The following is a 20277-nucleotide window of genomic DNA, read 5'->3' as shown; positions in this document are numbered from 1 at the left end:
GCGGGCCTTAGCTTCAGCCGATTGTTGAGACACCATTGAATCAAAATAAAAACATGAAATTTGCTTTCATGAACATTTTATCATGCCAAAGAAAATATACTAGGTATTGTGCTCTGCTTTAAACAAACCCAATATATGAACGGATTGACAAAGTAGTGGCAGGTTATTAGCAAAAAGTTTCAACATAATTAGTAACAACAAGCTTTTCTGGTGCATTTTTAAACAATTAGTTTAATCAGTTCACACCTGCCTTGCTGTCACATACATAAGATCTATTTCCTTGAAACATCTTCCAGTCAAATGTATTACAACCAATAGGAACAAGAACAAAATAGATGTTCTGATCGCTTTCAATTCAGCTTCTGACAAAAAAATACTGAAGTCATTTGGGCAATTCTTGCCCTACAGTATGGGTAGAGTTGTGTTAGATACAAAGTGAGACAATAGGAAACATTTTTAAATGAACAACAAGCTTTCACATAGACTGTCTATATCACATTGTTATTACAACATAGATGAGCTGAAACTTCATTTGTATAGATTTAGAGGAAAGAAGACCCTAAAGAGACAACAAGCATATAGAGGTAGTTGAATAGCAATATGGGAAGAAAAAAAAAGAAGCATTATATTTATTCCCCGCTTGGGTCATTACAATGCAAGAGTAAAATGGCTGCTTAACAAACAATGGGAATTACAAACACAAAGACACATTGGCCACTGTTTAAATGGCTTGCTTGATATTTTAATCCTGGCATTACCAAGAACTGCATAAAATGACGGAACTAGTTTATCTAAGGTAAAGCCTATGATGCCACACTGAACTATCTGCTCTCCTTTGATTTTGTTGTTGTTTATTATCATTGCTTTGACTATAGATAAATGTCAAGCAACTTTCAAAATGAAGCATAAGCTACAGTGTTGCTTTGTAAACTTGTTAATCACATTTGCTGCGACAAGGTTTTAAACGGCTACACAATCACGAAGCAAAAGCTTTAAAATGACACCAGGAACAGAGATTACAGGCACTTCTCTCTCAAGGTTAATTTAGCGCATTTGAAAATACCCATTTGTAAGGGGAAATGTCTTCATTTCACCTCTGGTTGTGCATAATCCAGATTATTAAATAGTTGAACAGTGGGAGCTATCATTCTAAGAGGAACCAAATGCATACATTTGACTTGGCTCCTTTTCCTTCTTTCTTGCACTCAGGAAAGGCCACAAATTGCAGGCCATGGAGCTGGCTGCTTCTCAGAACTGTCTTTGATCAAATCAAAACCTCATTCCTCATGCCCAAGAATGGGCTGAAAATCTGTCCTTTTCTCTTATTTGGGATGCCTTCTATCTGCATCTCGATTGCACATCTCTGCTATGATTCTGCCTTGGGAAACAGAAATGGATGCAAAGTCAACATGTTGGGAACTCAAGGAACGAGTCCCTGAATAACACTCCCATCCTGGAAAAGGAATTGGTGAGGGGAAACATAGTCCCCAGCGGGTTCCAGGCCATCAACAGTATGTGATCTATTGGCAGTGAGAGACCTCTGGGTGCTGTGAACCAGCCTCAGAGCTCCACCGCTCTAACACCCAGTCACAGGGGACTATCTGAACCCAGTTCGGCTCCACAAGCAGAATTGGAAGCGCCACATGCGCAGTGATTTGGCTAGCCCCAGAGTGCTATGGCAGCAGAGGACTAGATGCAGTCATCCTTCAAAAAAGGCAAATTGTTGACATAGTCAGTTCTCTACCCCACTACATAAGGGGCAAGCACTCTTTTCTCCGAGTTATCTACAGAAAATTAGTTTTTATCATTTTTCATTTTCTACATTTTGCTGGTTATTAGCTAGCAGCAATAATAGTACAGTACAAAGCAGAAAGGCATAATGTCTGCTTGGTACCTAATATATATATATACACAAGTACACACACACAAAAACACACACACACATATATATATGCACATCTATATACACCTATATACATCTTTATACACACACACACACACACACACACACACACGCACAGGGAGAATAACCTACTAGGAAAAGACTACGTCAATCACAATAAACTAGCTGAATAAATGGCACTGACTACCAAGGGGGAAGTCTTGTCCTTCTGGCCTAGATTTAACTTTATGTTTATACTGTGTATACTCTTTATTCTTAAGCTTTGCAGCAAAATCAAGTCACAAACAGCAAAATGGTCATGTCCAGTTGATTACCCCATTCAAGTACATATCAAAGAAAGTCAAGGCTTAGCTTTGCACCTTGCCTCCCACCACTACTGAAACAAAAGCTTGCTATAAAACAATCCAAATGTGTATCAAGGGTACTGGGAGGCAAGTGCATGTCTGCCTAGCGAAGATCTATTGCTACAGTTAGGTCCTCCCTCATCAATGTGAAATATCCTATGATGTGGAATTTTATACATTTTGGAGAGCAAGAAGTGATGAGTTGGTTATTCTATGGAGTTAGAATTTAAGGCTTCCATTATATCAGAAATTCTAGACCTCCAAACAACACTACTTTTTAGTCCTCTCGAAAGAGGGAAAATTTGCTGGCATGGGATTTTCCCCTTATTTCTAACCCTCATTTGTTTTCCAGTCTTTTCATTTTCCCAAACAGACTTGACTCCCAAAGGAATTACATGTAAATCATCAAGTTATGGTCTGAAAATCAGAGGTGTGGATTCCCTCAACCAATTGTAAAGGGGTTGGAAATGGGTACTGTATGTAAAGGCAGGTTTTTATGGAAATGTAGCCCCTGATGATATTCTGTAACTATGAATAATCTAATCATAGCAGTTATTTGTTGAATGACTCCTATGTGCTAGGCACTATGCTAAGTGATATATGTATATTATCTCACTTAATGCTGTATTCATAACAACCCTACATGCAGTATTTATCATCACCATTTGCTAGATGACAAACTGGTTCTCGGAAAAACTGAAATCACAAAAGTAACACATCTAGCAATCAGAGACACTTATGATCCTCTGCTGCATTTATGCAGATAATAGGAAACTATTGTCCTAGGACTGTATCTGACCATCTGGTTGGGCACCAGGTGGGAGCAGGAGCCTTTCATTTCCACCTCCCTGAGCCTGGGAGAGTTTGCTTGGGCAGCAACCACTCCTATACTTCCATTTTTTACTGGCCCAGTTGGGCTCCAAACACCCAACCTGGGACCACAATGTTCTGACAACACGGTGTTCATTAAGAAAGTGCAGAAGAGGTTATTTGGTTTCTGCTTACGTGAATCTCTTTTCTGAGGGATCAACTCATTCTCCCTTTTCTGTTTCTGGCCACAGGTGGTGATGGAAGAAGTCAGCCTGATTACTTGTGGCAATAACCTCTCACGGGAACAGAGTGGATGGGCTGCACATGAGTCACGCGTCACAGCTGTCCAGAGTCACACGGGGGGATTATTTACATGAAGGTAGGAATAACACAATTCATTTCTTCCCTGCCCTAATCTTTTCACTTGGTTGTTATAACACTCAAGTTTTCAGGTTGTCCTGGCACTAAAGAAATCAAACTGCACTAAGCAAGCTAAACAAAACCTCACCCTTACCCTCTTTTCACTGTTCCTCCCCTGTGTTGAAATCTTTAGCCCATCACAAGGAGGGAAGATCATGTTTAGATAAAATCATGGATTAACTGTCTGCTTCCTTTGAAAAGACTTAAAAACCAAAAAGGTAGTTTGAGGGTTTTTTTAAAAAGGGTTCTACATCTTTTTTTTCCTGGTTTCTTTACACTTTTAATAATGAACCATCCTCATCAAGTGTTTCCACACATGCTAGCCAGGCCATGATCCTCACAACCCTGACTGACAAGAGGTGGGGTATGGAGGCTAGCTGGGCATGGTTGTGACGTGCCAGATTGAAAACCATCACTTCTGAAGACTTATATTCTCCTGCCTTCCCATTCTAACTGAATTGGAGAGAAATTAAGATATAATTAGATTGCTGAAATAAATGCCTATGAGAGATTGTAATAAAATATACTCCTCTAATTCATCTCTTGAGTCCAGAAAAATAATTCCTTCATCCTGCCTCCATAGCAAATGGATTATTTTTATTGCACCCTGGCTCATTCCATAACCTATGCCGAATCCCATAAGTGTTTTCTACTGTTGCATTCAAATTGAAAGCAAAATCGAATCTGTAAAGACAGATGATCTTAGCATGATGCTGAACTTCCTTTAAGCATCTAATTGGATAGATACTGAAATGGTTCAAGAACTGGGGTCACATGTAGCACAAACTGTTAAAGCAAAAATCACACATTTCTAGTATTGTTACTTCCCCCTAGGTACATGGTAAACCACAGCAATAAATAAAGCAGTATTTTTTCAGTAATGCACACTTAAATATTTACAAACACACATGTAGGGGGAAAAAAGATATTGTAGTGCAAAAAAATAAATTATTAAAACAGAAAGAACTATGAACATTATTTTACACAATGCTATATAAAATCTGAAACATTTGGAATGAGATCTCAAAAGTCAGTAAGATAATGTAGCAACATGATTAGGAACTGGGTATCACATTTCAACCACACAGTCATTCCTCTATGAAAGACAGAAAATTAAAGCAAAACCACTTTAAACTTTGAGAAAATTTTATGTCAAAATCAAAAAATTTTTTTTTCTTCTGGGCTCTTAAACAACCTCTGCTGTGCATGTAGTTGTGCAGCATGTCAAGAAGCATCTTCAGAAAGAAAGTTGCAAACAGATCACATTTTTCTGGTCTTTTCACTTAATTTCTCTCTGATCAATAGCAGGAGAGTGATTCTGTTTGATACTTCCTTCTAAGATGTTATTGCAATTAGATATATTTACAAGATGACTCCCCCGCAGTGGTGGGGGAGCGTGGGGGCTCCTTTTCAGCAATCCACTCACTAGTTCTGGTTTCGGGATATAAAGGCCAGGACTCGCCGAATACCATTCAGCCGATCCTTCAGGGACCTCATTGCTAGGAACGGGAGCTGAGCTCGGCTTTCCAATGGAAGAACCGCTAACGTCCACCAGCACCAGGCCGGGCCATTTGGGTTGATCTGCAACAGAGAAATGGTATGGGTTCATCCTATTCCCACAGAAGCAATCCCAGTCTGCAGGCTTCCAAAGCTGCCAGGAAACAATCCAGGTGGAATTGCTTCTGTGTGTGGCAGAGACTGCTAATTACACCCCCTCCCCAATATCTATTTCCCTTTGTCTTAGCTGGGCATACAGCCACTGGGGCCGAGGGTGGGGAAGCTACATTGCTCAGTCTCCTTTGCAGCCATAAGACAAAGTCCTGGCTAATGAGATGTAAGAGGCATTGATGCATATAACTTCTGGGTCATTCTCTGGGAAAGGGGCATGTGCCCTTGCCTTCATCTTTCTCTCCCTTTCCCCTGGGCAGAACGTGGACATAGTGATGATCACTTTCTTTACTCAGGAGGATGAGGGCAGCAGTTACAGGAGGGTAGAGCTTTGTCAGGAATGAGCCTGGGTGTCTGAATGATCTCATGGAATACGGCTGCCCTAGCTCCCCATCTCTATGACTTTTGCTCTCTATCTAGTTTAAGCTACAGTTATTTTTGGTAGTGGTTAAAGCAGACACATTGATATCTTAATAAATACACCATACCTTCTAGCCAGTGTGATTTCATGAGCTGAACTAGCTATTGCAGTCAGCCCTCCATATCCGCAGACTCAACCAACTACGGACTGAAATTGGTTGACTCAATCTGCAGACATGAAACCTGTAGATGCAGAGGGCTGGTTGTACTCATTGCTCTGCATCACTTTATAGAAGGGGCCTCCTGGAACCAATCCCCCGTGGAGACCAAGAGATGACTATTCAGCCTCTTCCACCTCTTAGATTCTGTTTAGGCCCTTAGGCCTGGTATGCAAAGCATGTGAGCCTTCAGTTCTTATGGCTTCTTACACTTTGTGTGTCTCTTACCTCCCTCCTTTCCCTGTTTCTGGCTGAAGGCAAGAGTCTACATATATATGCCAGGTCACTATATGGGCCACAGTTAGCTTCTCCCCAAAAACCAGAGCCAATGGTTCACTGTCTCAAAGGAAAACTTTGCAAAAATTCCAATTGCAAAACACAGTCACATGGAAATATATTCCACCCCAGGTTTCCTCAAATAAAGAGCTTTCCCACCCCCACAGAAATCCTGCACCAAAATTCTGTTTGTCAGCAGTGTCCCAGGCACACATTGTAGGCATTACTGACTTATTTTCTCGTTGTTTAGTTGCTCAGTCCTGTCCGACTCTTTTGCAACCCCATGGACTGAGCCCTCCAGGCTCCACTGTCCATGGAATTTTCCAGGCAAGAATGCTGGAGTGGGTTGCCATTTCCTTTACCAGTGATTCTTCCCCACACAGGGATCAAACTCACGTCTCCTGCATTGCAGGCGGATTCTTTACCACTGAGCCACCAGGGAAACCCAACTTATTTCCTACTAAGCCCCAAATGAGCTTCCTGCCCACATCCTTCGGAAGGCTGGCTTTAGGACTGCAGAGAACCACATTCTGGTCAAACCATCTACACATGGGATTATTTGCCTCCAAATTGGTCACCTGATTTTCCCCCAACCCTTGCTGCCTCTTTGCTTCTCTATGCCTCTAGATTCATTTGGATTCTTTTTGTCCCTCGCTGCAGTCTGTAACATCTCCTCCCTCCTCTGATAAGTTCTGAATGTTAGATCGACATATCCTGAACTGTATTTCCCAAGATCATTAAGAAAGATATTTAAGCTAATGTTAATACATGTGGCAGTTTCTAAGAAACCCCCTCTGGAGCCTTAGAACATTCTTATTAATGGGACCGCTGGGGCTATAGAATTGAATGGCTCAAACTAGATTTTTTTTTTTTTCTGCCGCTGCTGCCAAAGCAACATGATAACAGTCCTCATACGAAATGAAACAGAACCCAAGATTTCAGCTTTCTGTGTCACTGATCCCTTATGAATCACTCTGTGGCATCCATGTGTTCTTTTATGGAAGATGCTGTCACCATTACTGAGCTCTATCTTTTGCCTGACTCGGGGAGAATGCTTTCCAGAAGATGAAGGGGAATATTCAACTTGATCGTGAGCTTTCTCAGAGCTCTGTCGTAGTCATGAGTCACACTGGCCCAGAGCCAGGAGCCTGATCACTGGGAAGCATTAACTGCCCTTCTCCCTCCAACATTCATGATGCCTTTGAATAGGGGGAAGGAGCCACATTTGTGGTCTGGAGAAAACAAGACACTTCAGCCCATTAGGGAAGAGATTGGTGTTTTACAGCCTTAGAAGGCAAGAGGAAGAAGGAACTTTAGAGACCTCCTCATCTACCTCCTTCATTTCAGAGATGGGGGAAAGTTGACAAAAGGGAAAGGACTTGCCCAAGGTCACATAGAGGTAAGGAGGATCAATCTTTTAGCATGGATGTCAGAACCAACATACTCTATTTTACTATTGTGACAGAGTCAAGAATGAGTATAAGTCAAGAATCAAGGAAGTTATGGGGATGATATTGCAGAAGCTAGCTCAGAATGTGGAAAGGTGATGGTGTGAAAATATTAATATTTGACAATAACATCTCCAATCTTGTCCTCAGTTCAGTTCAGTCACTCAGTCGTGTCTGACTCTTTGCGACCCCATGAATAGCAGCACGCCAGGCCTCCCTATTCATCACCAACTCCTATTCCCTGATTTACACTAGGCACGGAAAGCTTCATGAAAATTAGCTACTGTCACTTTCCTGGGGAGCTTTTTTCTGATCTGCAGCTGGATCTCTCACATGGACCTATCCCTCCAGGAAACAGATTGATCTGGCAGAATCTAGTGAGCTCTTTTCTAGTAGAGAAAAGGGTAGATTTAAGGATTGGGTCAGTTTTCTCAGGAAACTTGCTCATCCCATAACGAGGATAATGATAATGGTCTAGACCTTCAGGGCTAAGCTTCAAGGGAGCTGGGTATGAAAAGTTTCTGTGGTCCTGCAGCTGGAGCCCTGCAAGGTGGCTGACCCTGAGCAATGGGGAAGAGAGCTCTGAAGCCCCTGAGACATGGCAGCCTTTGATCTCAGTTCCCCTAGATCCCCTTCTTTTAGGCCTGGCCTTTTGTGAATCCTGTCACCCTAACACATCACCACGGTGGGCATCTGGACTCCCATGAAAGACTCTTCACTTCAGTTATCCCAAGTCTGACTTGGGGTCCTTTTGTTCTTAACCATGATGCCCACTGCCTAGCTGAATGAGACCAATTTGGATCCATCTTCCCCTCTACACTAAATTTGCTGGATGGAAACCACACACCCATCTAATCACAAAACCCAGGCTCTCTTATCTGGTGGGAATGACTGATTACAAAAAGACATTTTCATATACCTGGGGATCAGCATCTTTCTCTGGCATTGGACCAAAATGATTGAGTATCCGGTTCTTCAGAGATGATTTGAGGGAATGGAACCATGATGACGCTTGCTCATAGACACAGCTATGTAATCCCATGAGCTCAGCACAATCCTCTCCTTGAACCTGAAAGTACCAAAGTGGAATGAAGCGTTCTGTACCTTCTCCATCACACCTAGAACCCTTTTTGATACGTGGCTCTTTGAGCATCCCTCCTGCCACCCTCTGGGAAGGCTCACCCTTCTGGTTGTGGGCTGTGTGATGTGTGAAAGGCTCTTCAGCTGGATGATGGACTGTGCGGAAATACTGCTGAGAGTGGTGGATTGGAGAAAGGTTCAACTGGGTAAATGAGCTGAAACAGCCAGACATATAGAAAACTAGCGATGCAAACTGGCCTGAGTGGATGTGTGCTGTTCACCTAGGTTGTGCTAGTTCACAACTCTCTCCTTTTCATTTTTGACATCTGCTTTCCCATTGCTCCCTGGGAAGAGGGACATGAATGTGTCTGTGTCTCAGCGTGTAACTCTATCTTCCAAGGCAAATACATTTATTCATTGAGCAAATGTTTATTACTCTTATACTAAGAAGTGAATATAAATATCAATGATTACAGGATAATTTACCCATTAATTCAGAAAACCCAGGATTAACTGGACATGTCCTCTTTCTCACTTATGGAATGATGGATTATTGGGAAGGGCTCTTGGCCACGCTGCACGTTTAAAAATAGAAATGTGCATGTGAATCTACAATTATCTCAAAAGAAAAGTTGTAAAAGATAAATAAATAAATAATATATATGTAGATCCAGCTCCAGATCTTGGTATCTCTGGCAGAGACCCAATTCCAGTGCTGAATGGGCTGCAGGGTTGATCTGGCTCGGCACCTCTCATGCACAGATACAACTCAGCAACTAAGCAGGGGAAGGCTGGACAATGGGCTGTGCACTGCTGTTCCACAATCGAACTGCAACCCGGAGGCATTCAATGTGGCTGCAGCAGATGGGGAAGAAATCCCCAGGCTCCCATCAGTACTGAGAAATCCTCCCGCAATCATCTTCATCTGCCAAGCTACATGGCGAGCCTGGCTTCAGAATTGTTGGCACTGGCCACCCTCACCTTTTGGTCTTCAATGTATTCGATGTCAGCTGTGTTGTAACCATCCCGCTGGCCCTGATGGAGGACCTTGAAGCGCCTCTTGCCTATGCTGTCGACCACTGAGCGGCCATCAGCAAAGAACTGAACATTTCTGATCTCTAGGATGCAGCCATATTCCGCAAACCTGTTTAGAGGGAATGGAGTTAAGAAAGTAAATTCTTGATAAGCTGTTTCCCTGGCCCACTATCCCTGCTCCATCTCTATACCCCATGTTGTATCTTGAGGGACTTCTGCCTTCTTGTTTGTCCCAGGGTCTATGGCTGTAATAACACCACAGGCAATGCTTGTGTGAAAACTGATCTTAATGTGTAACTGTTACCGTTTATTGTACTGTACTCAGTACTTTATCGGAGAAGGCACTGGCAACCCACTCCAGTACTCTTGCCTGGGACATCCCATGGACGGAGGAGCCTGGTGGGCTACAGTCCATGGGGTTGCTAAAAGTCAGACACAACTGAGCGACTTCACTTTCACTTTTCACTTTCATGCATTGGAGAAGGAAATGGCAGCCCACTCCAGTGTTCTTGCCTGGAGAATCCCTGGGACAGGGGAGCCTGGTGGGCTGCTGTCTATGGGGTCGCACAGAGTCGGACACAACTGATGCGACTTAGCAGCAGCAGCAGCAGCAGCAGCAGCAGCAGCAGTACTTTATGCGCATTATTAACTCCCCAATCCTTCCAACAAACCAGAGAAGTAGGTACTATTATTGTACCCATCCTACAGATAAGGAAACTGAGTCACAGAAAGGTTGAGTTATTTGCCCGAAGTCAAACTTCCTCCAAGGCTGGAGCCAGAATATGAACCCAGTCAGTTTAATTCCAGGGCTCACACTCTTATAAAACAAGTTTTAGAATATGTATCAGCCATTTAATAAAAGGTTGATCCTTGGGTGCCTTTAAACAGGCAGCCTCTCACATGATAAAACTAGGGGCCAGAGGGACCCTGATCCTTACAAACGCACCTGGAAGGGCCCCGAAGTAAAACCACAAATCCTTTCCACCCCACCTCCCTTGACGCACCTGACTCCTCGCTTACCCTTTGACAGGATCTCCAAGGCACATGCCAAACTGTCGTGTGCCTGTCTCAATGCATCTACGGATCATCAGACGGTAGCAAGGCTCAAAGATGTGCAGGGGACAAGGAACCGTGGGATAGGCCATGGTGCACACGAAAATAGGCACGTTCTTATTTAAGCTGTCAGGAAGAGCAAATGACACGGATCTCACAGCATGGGAGCAGAACAGAGAAAGGCTGGTCGAATTTCACCATGTGGATCCCCCACAGGAAGACAAGGAGGCATAAAGTGTGGAGAGCTGATAAAAAATAGTAAAATGCATCTGATGCTGTAGGCTGAGTCCCATTACCTGATGCACAGGTTAGCGTAATGGCTATGATTAAAATGGATATTCTATACATTCTAATTTGGGTAATGAAGTTCTCTAGTACCTTAACATTGTCGATGATAGTTATACCTCATATTTTTCTTTCTTTTACACTCTCCACTCCAAACAATCTCTCCAGGTGTCTTGCTGGCAGTATGGGGAAGGGCACTGGTGGTAAAAGTGGACCCAGCTCTCCAGAGGGATGGTGGGAAAATCTCTGCAAGATCCCTGTGAGCATCTCCTATTTGCAAAGCTCCCAGAGGATGTGCATGGCAGGTCCAGCTGGGAGGAGGGAGCAGTAGAGAGGCAAGAGTAATACAGCCCAGTGATGCTCAAATGCTCCTGTGCATTGGAGTCACTGGAGGCCCTTAAACACAGACAACCTGGCCACTGCACCTCGCCCTCCCAGAGACACTGGTGCAGTGGCTCTGAAATCAAGACCTATGAGTCTGCCTCTCAATGTGTGCCCATGAAGATTCAGACACACAGCCTGATGGGGAACCACCAACCAGGCCAGCTCCTCCCAATCACAGTTCTCTTGTTTGTCTAGTAAATCCAACACAGGGACATCTGAACCTAAATCTGCCAACAAATATAAGATTGTCTGCCCAAATCTCAAAAGGATTAAATTTGATTTCCCTAAAGGAATATCCCCAGTAAATTCCAGTGTTTATTAATAAGACATTAAATGATACGTGAGAAGAGGGTTCAGAAAGATTCAAGGTGAACGTAATATCAGAAAGAAAGATAAAGACTCCTGCAGGAGATCTAGCATGTCAATGAGAAAAGAAGGACTGCACTTCTGGCTTCCCAGGAAAACAGGTTAGTCAAAGGGAGAGGTGCAGACACACTGGTTTCAGTTTAACAATGTTTTCTATGGGGTGGGCATAAAACCAGAACAGCCTCCTCGGGAACTTCACCCTCAGAACACTGTAAGAATTCTGCTGGGAATGGGGAGATGAGTGGGCAGCAGTATGAGAGGCAGAAATTAATGACTTCCCACTGCTTTTTCTGCTGCCTGAGGCAGAGAGTTTGGAGCCCTACTTCCATCTCACCCCTACTCGCTACCTCTCACAACACCTGTGATGGAAGAGGAATCATAATAACCAGAAGCATTCTTACCATTACTTTTATTAAGTGCTTACTCTGCACCAGCTCATTTGATCTTCATAATGAGTCCTTGAGGTAGGAACTACTGTTATCCCCAAGTTACAGATGAGGAAACTGAGGCCCAAAGACATTAAGTGACTTGCCTAAGGTCATGAAGTCTACTCACTTTGTGGCAAAACTGTGTCACAAGCCCAGGTCTGACTGACATCAAAGTTCTTAACCTCATAGAACCTCCTTATGTATCTGAAGACTGTCTTCAGAATACAGCTGACCCTTGAACAACTCGGGAGTTACAGGGACTGACCCTCTGCACAGCTGAAAGTCAGCATGTAACTTAGAGCCAGCCCTCTTTATCCATGCTTCCCTGGTGGCTCAGCTGGTAAAGAATCTGCCCACAATGCAGGAGACCTGGGTTCAGTCCTTGGGTTGGGAAGATCCCCTGGAGAAGGGAACAGCTACCCACTCCAGTATTCTGGCCTGGAGAATTCCACGGACTCTAGAGTCCATGAGGTCGGAAAGAGTTGGACACAACTGAGTGACTTTCACTTTCATTGATCTTTATCCATGGTTCAGCATCCATGGATCTGACCAACCACACACTGGATCATGCAGTACTACAGTATTTACTACTGAAAATAATCCACATATAAGTAGAACTGCATGATTCAAATCCATGTTGTTTAAGGGTCAACTATACTTCATTCAGTTCCCCTGATAACTTATTCCAATCTAATCCTGCCCATGACACCCAGCTACTAGTGCCAAAAACCTGGTCAGTGGTTTGACTTAAGTTTCTTCAGTGGTGAGCTGGTAAATGAACAATCAGCTTTCTAGGGTGGGGAGGGGAAGTCCTTGTTACTGCATTTGCCAATTTTCATGGTGTCAACACTCTCACTGTGGCCAATTTCAAGCTATCAGCATGGTATTAAAGCTGATGGTATTAAATGGGGAAGATATGTGCACTTTCAGTTCTATGAGCTGCCGTGAATGAAACTGAAAACAGCAGTGTGCATACTTAGAAAGTTCTTCCATTTCCTCTTCATAAAGCCTCCTTCGTTCCTTGAGTTCTTCTGGAAGGAATTTAGCTATTAGCTCTTCCATTATGACGTTTTTGCTGTACTTTCTTGATGCCAAGCACTACATGGGGAACAAGGCAGTTAGATATTATGCAGTCATCAGAGAAATACAAAGCACTTCTGATGTAATCAGTAGAACAGTTCAGTGACCAACATACTGGAGTAACGTGGATCGACACATTGGCAGCTCATATGGTCATAATGTATATAATCTCTGGAGGTTAGAGTTTACCTTAAAAAAAACACATGCAATGAATTACTTTTATAATTAGAAAAAATATTTTAACAAGGAAAAACACCTGCATTGAAGTTTTAAAAAATGCCATAGCTTTCCTAAAACACTGAAACTGATTATGATCATGTTTCTTGTCAATTAAGGGAGACAATCTTTTCCTTTCCTTTTTCTGATTATTGTGTTTATAAGCTCCCAGAATGTTCTCCACCTGAGATATGCTGAAAGTCCACGGTCAAACGGTTCAGGGAACGAAAAAGCAATTTTAAAATCATTCATCCTTTCCTGCCCTGCCACACTCTCAGTGCTTGGCTTCTGGATACTTTGAGTCTATATATTATAACTATTTTTCTCCTCTAACTTAAGTATTTTTAAAATAAACTAAATACTGGTGATTTCATTTGCCTATTTATTTTTTTAATTATAACATCTAGATATCACTGAATTTACGTTATAAACCCTGATTTCAGAACCTAACTCAGGCTCAACTGTCACTATTACTCGCATCCCAAACAGCCCTAGTCTATGCATATCCAAGGAGCTGTAAGGAGTGTGTGTTAATGTGAACCAGACAATGGGGATGACAACATCTGCAGAGAATTGCTGGTTATGGAAACTACCCACACAGACCCAGCAGGGGGAGCTCCTGAGTATAACACGGCAGGCTTCAGACATTTTTTCCTTTGCCAACGTATGTCTATTCCGCAGTGAACATGATCAGAATAAGATATGTCTCTCTCTGGAAAATGGTGCGAGTGTGACCCCAGGTGAATACCCAGAGACAGGTGGAAATAACTTCTAGCCCCTAAGTACAGGACCCCACAGCCTCTGCTTCCAGGATGCCTTCTTAGCCACTGCTATTGCCTGGCTGCAGGAAAATCAGAGGCTTGCCCAGTCTTTGGGAGAAAGCAATGGCTCAGAAGGTAGCCTATTCAAGGAGGTGACACTTCTGCTGATGCTAAAACAAAAACCCAGGAAAGGCACATATTAAAATGTCCACAGTATATTTTCCTTCTTTCTGCTGTTCTGAATGTTCCCACAACATGAATGCATTATTTAAGTATAACAGCCATGGGCTCCTCACCTACAATCAGGACAACAATCCCACCTCTTTACCCAGGCCAGACATGACACTGACCCTCCCCCCAGCCCAACAACACACCCTCAGGGCTATCCTGGATGATTATCTCACTTCCTTCCCTTAGTTTAAATGGTGGGGTGCTGGGAAAGCTCAACCTGTGATTTCTCTGGATCTACATTCACCAAGAGAGAGTCTTGCATCATCTCCAGCCTCTCCTCAGGGATGACAGGGGTCAAGGAACATGAATACTAATTGTAAATGTGGCAAACAAGTCCCTGGCAGGGGGAGAGGGGCTGACAAGATGGATTCCCGGATCTTCCTGTGCTATAGAAAATTACAGCAAACCCACTTGAAAAGCAAAGGTGGGTGTTTGTGTGATTCATTTGAGAGGACCTGGAACCCCCAGAGATTTTCAAGCAGACAAATACCTGCTAATAATAACGGAGGCAGCTGAGGAGAGGGACAAGGACCACAATGAAGGGCTGTGAGGTTTTCCTGGGAACCTGGGAGTGATCTCTTCAAACTATGGAATAAACATTGATGATAAAGGAACACTGGAGCTCATAGATGAATGAGCCAAGACCAGTGAATCAGACGCCATGATGGGATTAGAACCAAGATCCGTGTTTATCATCAATTTGATCCATGTTTATCACCATTTTGATTCATGTTTGTCATCATTTTGATACTTTTGTTTCCAACACAGATTGATCTCACTGCTAGCAGTTCATAAAAAGCTAGCTGTTGCCTCATTTCCCTGGAGGACTTTGTGGAGAGAGGAGGGGTGGCTCTAAGACAGGAGAAATTGATGGTCTGAAGGGATGTTTTGCTCTAGCACAGTGCAGTGGCTTGGGATCCAATAGGATACTGTCTTCATACCCAATTCCAAATAAGCTAACCCGATCAAGAAAGAAACAACGTTTTACCTGGGAAAGACCGTCTTTGCACAGTGGACACTTCGCATTGTGATCTAGACATCTTTCAAGGCATTTTAAGCAAAAGGTGTGCCCACAGGGTGTTGTGACTGGTTCGTAGAATAATCTGAAATTTAGGAATCAAAATGGAAGAAAATTGCAATCAGACCAAACATAAAAGACAGAGCTATTGAATGTTAAGGTTTTTACAGTATTATTTGAGAAAGTCTATGCGTGGGAGTAAGAGGAGGGTTCTTTTTCCTTTTTAAAAAACAATCCCTTACACTTTGGAAAACCATTTGCTTTTTATTTCTGAGCTGGATTTAAATGCATCAAATAATGCATTTATTAAAATTTAGGACATAGCTAGATCATTTTATAACATCAGTTCTAGTCAGTCTCTTCCAGAGCATCCAGATTTTTTCCCTGTTAGGTCCCAGAAAAATGAAGATGAATGCCCAGAGTGTCTGATTAGATTCCATTCTAAAATACTTAGCTAACCTGTTCACCTGAATATACGTAAACACATAGATAAAGAGACACAGAGATAAATACACACACTCCCATATTTAAGCACTTTATATAATATTAAATGGAAAAAGACGAGGTTTATTTGCTAACCTTGATTTCATTTTTCATCTAAACAATGTATACAGTCTGAAGGATCTCTAAATTGCACCTGTAACAAAAATACTGCCTTTTACATGGATGGATCGTTTGCCCAGGGGCAGTAGAGTAAGATTATCACTGTGCTTATTAATAGACAGACAAACACATACATAGATACATGTGTATACATACACATTCTCTAATTAGATCCTATTTTCATTGCTTTGCAGGAACTGGCTATTTTTTTCAAAGCAATCTGAGCCTCTTTTAAAAAGCTGTTCTGTACATTCAGAGATTCATGGATTTATTTTGCTTAATGAAAGTCTCACCTGCAGTAGGACCACTGGATGGAGGCAGCTGAAGATGATGCTTCAGAAGTGGAGCTCGCACTCTCCAAGAGGACAGAAAGAAGGGAAAGACGCCAGAACAGCCTATTTTGACCTCACTAGAGTGTTCAGTTGAGAGGAAGAGGCTGCAAGCTGCACAGCCCCCTCGTGTGGCCAGGAGGTGCACCAGCAGCCTGGGCCACACAGCCAGGCAAGCAAAAGAATCAAAACATCAGAGCTGAAAAGTACTTGAGAAAACATCGAGCCCACCGGCCAGAATGAAACAGATCCAGAGTGAATGAAGTCGCTGATCTAAGAGTACACAGCCAACTGTTGGCAGATGAAAGTCTTTCCAACTTCCCCTTCCAGCCGTATGCCTTTTCTATTAGAACAATGATTCTCAACCGTTGCTGTATTCGAGAATCACGTGGATTGTTTTTTCTTTAAGTATCTTTTTAGATATATTATTGACATGCAATAAATTGCACATACTTAAAGTGTACAATTTGATAAGTGTTGACACATGTACACACCTATGAAACCATCTCCAAGATCAAGATAATCCACATACTTGTCACCCCCAAATGTCTCCTTTGTGTCCCTGGGCAAACCCTCCCTCTTGCTCCTCCCTAGACCACCCTCCCCCATCACCTGGGGAACTTATAAAAACTATAGAGGCTGGACCTCACCTACAGAGATTCAGATCAGTTGGTCCAGGGTAAGAGCCACGCATCAGGATTTTTAAAGCTCCTGGGTGGTTTTAATGTGCAGCCAGAGTTGGGAGTCACTGAATTACACAATCCTACTAAACTCTGCATGGACAAATCTCCATTGGTCTCTAAACCTAATTATCAGAATCCCCTGTGGAACTTTAAAAACACAGACATGGAAAAGTCTCACTTGATAAAGTTTGCAATTCAGATTTGTTATTTTTAACAAGCCAAGGAAGGTCTGGACCTGGGAAGAAGTTTTTCATATATTTACTGTTTTCTACTTTTTAAATACTATCAATGTGTTTAAAAAGTAGTTAATGTGTCTAACTGAGTTAATAAATTTTAGTTACTAAATTGGCCAAAAAGTAAAATTAATTTTCAAAAAAACCTCTTTAATGGAGGTCCTAACCAGTGTACTAAGGCAAGGGATAAAAAAGTCTGAAGACTGAAAAGGAAAAAAACAAAGCTGTTGTTATTCATAAATGGTATGATGATGAACTTAGAAAATCTAAAAGAATCTTGGAATGATTATTAGAATTAATAGGAATTGAGATATTTAGCAAGAATGCTAGACAAATACACACACACACACAACTGTAGTTCTACATACCAGCAAGAAGCGTGAGAGAATACATTTTTTTAAAGATGACATTTACAATTGCTTTTGAAAGTCAAGTGCCCATGAGTGAAGTCAGACAAAGACAAATATAATGGTATCACTTAAATGTGGAATCTAAAAAAAAAGTAGAAATGAACTTATTCAAAAAACAGAAATAGAGTCACAGACATAGAAAACAAAATTATGGTTACCAGGGGGTAAGGTGGGGAGAGAGATTCAGATTGACATATACATACTACTATATACAAAATTGATAACTAGTAAGGACCTACTGGGGGCTTCCCAGGTGGCACTAGTGGTAAAGAACCCATTTGCCAATGCAGAAGATGCAGGAGACACGAGTTCTATCCCTGGGTCAGGAAGATTCCCTGGAGGAGTGGCAACGCACTCCAGTATTCTTGCCTGGAGAATCCCATGGACAGAGGAGCCTGGCAGGCTACAGTCCACAGGGTCACAAAGAGTTGGACCACGACTGAAGTGACTTAGCACACAGCATTCAAGGACCTACTGTATAGCAGAGGGAACTCTACCTAATACTCTAGAATGGCCTATATGGGAAAAGAATTTTTAGAAGAGTGGATATATGTATACATATAACTGATCCACTTTGCTGTTGAAATTAACGTAACATTGTAAATCAATTATGCTCCAATAAAAATCTTTTTAAAAAGACAACAAAAAAATGAAAAAGAAAATCAAGTGCCCAGGAATAAATCTAACAAAAGCTTATGAGACCTCTATTATAAGAAACTGCAAACATTTCATTGAAAGTAAAAGAAGACCTAACTAAGTCCCAGTGAAAGACCCCATTGGGTTATTTCACTTGTTTGTTTGTTTTGTGGAGCTTGGCAAGTTGATTTCTAAACTGCATAAGGCAAGGCAAAGTGCCAAGAAGAGCCAAGACACTTTTGAAGAGCAGCAACGTGGGAGAACTTGCTCCACCAGACATGAGAATTTATTATAAAACAGTACCGATTGAAAAGCAGAAAGACTAGCACAGGAACAAACAGATCCGCAGAATAGAATACAAAACCCAGAAATAGATTCAGACCCAGATTCTTGATTTTTTAAAATGTGGCACTTCAAAACAGAGAGAAGATTTTCCACACATAAATAGAATTCTCAATAAGTGCTATTTGGGATAGTTGGCTATCCACAGGGGGCAAAGAAGTTGGACTGATTCTCATACCATACACAAAAAGCAACACCATGTGGGCTGTAAAAAAGAATGTGAAAGACAAAGAGTAAGGCTCTTAGAATACAAGATAGAATATCTGTATGACCTCAAGGGGGAAAAAAGATTGCCTGAACAACACACACACACATACACACACACAAATGCTAACTGTAAATGAAAAGATTGATCATTGTTACCATATTCAATTTAAGAACTTGTTAGTGTATTGAAAGATGCCATTAAGAGACCTTTCATGTTGAAAAAGGTCTTTATTTAATAAGCCTCACAGAATGGCTTTCTTCCTTAAACTATGTGCATGTACAACTCTGATAAAAATTTAAAAACCAAATTAAAAATTAAAGGGCATTAACAGGAAAAAAAAAAGAAAAAGAAAGGTGCCATTAAGAGTGCAAAAAGGCAAGTCACGGAGTGGGAGAAGATATTTACAACACAGGTGACTAATGAAGGATTTGCATTTAGGACATACGTAGAGCTCCTACAAGTCAGTAAGAAAAAGAGAGATAACCCAACTAAAAATGGGGAGAGTTATATATACACTTCCTTGGTGGCTCAGACGGTAAGAATGTGGCAATGGCTGCAATGCGGGAGACCCAGGTTTGATCCCTGGTTGGGAAGATTCCCTGGAGAAGGGAATGGCTACCCACTCCAGTATTCTTGCCTGGAGAATTCCATGGACAGAGGAGCCCACCAGGCTGCAGTCCATGGGTTCACAAAGAGTCAGACATAACTGAGCAACTAACACACACATATATACACTAGTAGACATTAAAACTGTTCAGAGTACCATTGTCCGTAATAGCCCTAAACTAGATACAACCCGAATATCCATCTAGAATATAACTGATTTTGTTAGATTCATACAATGGGACACTATACAGTAGTGAAAATGAACAAATTTCACCAACATGCAATAACATGGATAAATCTTCATCCTGAGGAAAAGAAGTTACAACAAAAGAATCCATTCTGGATAATTCAACTTACATTAAGTATTTTTAAACAGGAAAAAATGAAATTGCACTGTTTAGAGATAAACACAAGAGTGGTAAGACTTTTAAAAAAAAAATAAAGAAGAGATAAAAGTCAAGATAGTGATTTTAGGGGCAGTGGGGGGTGGTGATTTAGAAGTGACATATGGGCAGCTTCTGGGGTCCTGGTAATTAACGTTTTCTTTCTTGGGCTGAAAGGGATTGCTTGAGTAGCCTCTTTACAGTGTTTTATGAGAATCCATTCCTATTTTTATGTACTTTCCCAGTGTATCTATTTCACAATTTAAGGTATTTCTCAAGATTGTGACTTGCAGGCTGACTTTGTGAACCACTGCTGTGATCTAACTTCTAGAAGCAGCCAAGACAGATGATCTCATTTCCTCAGTAATTTGAAACCTGTGAATCTGAATGCCTTTTATACATTATTTGATGACACTAATGATGAAGACTGATGAACCTGTATCTGTAAAACTATTTTTCC

General features: G+C 41.8%; 1 protein-coding gene across 2 annotated transcripts in view; it reads right to left on the bottom strand.

The window, feature by feature from the left end:
* Positions 1–208: 208 nt before the first annotated feature.
* LONRF3 (LON peptidase N-terminal domain and ring finger 3) overlaps positions 209–20277 on the bottom strand; it is a 39240-nt gene continuing 19171 nt past the window's right edge. For both annotated transcript variants that reach the window (XM_018044943.1, XM_018044942.1), the window contains 6 exons: positions 15355–15469; positions 13055–13176; positions 10583–10741; positions 9509–9671; positions 8367–8516; positions 209–5058 (listed from right to left, as the gene is read on the bottom strand). In XM_018044943.1, the coding sequence (XP_017900432.1) occupies positions 4903–5058; positions 8367–8516; positions 9509–9671; positions 10583–10741; positions 13055–13176; positions 15355–15469 (865 nt within the window). In that variant the 3' untranslated portion in view covers positions 209–4902. The remainder of the gene's footprint in view (positions 5059–8366; positions 8517–9508; positions 9672–10582; positions 10742–13054; positions 13177–15354; positions 15470–20277) is intronic.

This window comes from Capra hircus, unplaced genomic scaffold, assembly GCF_001704415.2.
Source record: "Capra hircus breed San Clemente unplaced genomic scaffold, ASM170441v1, whole genome shotgun sequence".
Classification (NCBI taxonomy): Eukaryota; Metazoa; Chordata; class Mammalia; order Artiodactyla; family Bovidae; genus Capra; species Capra hircus.
This window is presented reverse-complemented; position numbering and strand designations above follow the sequence as displayed.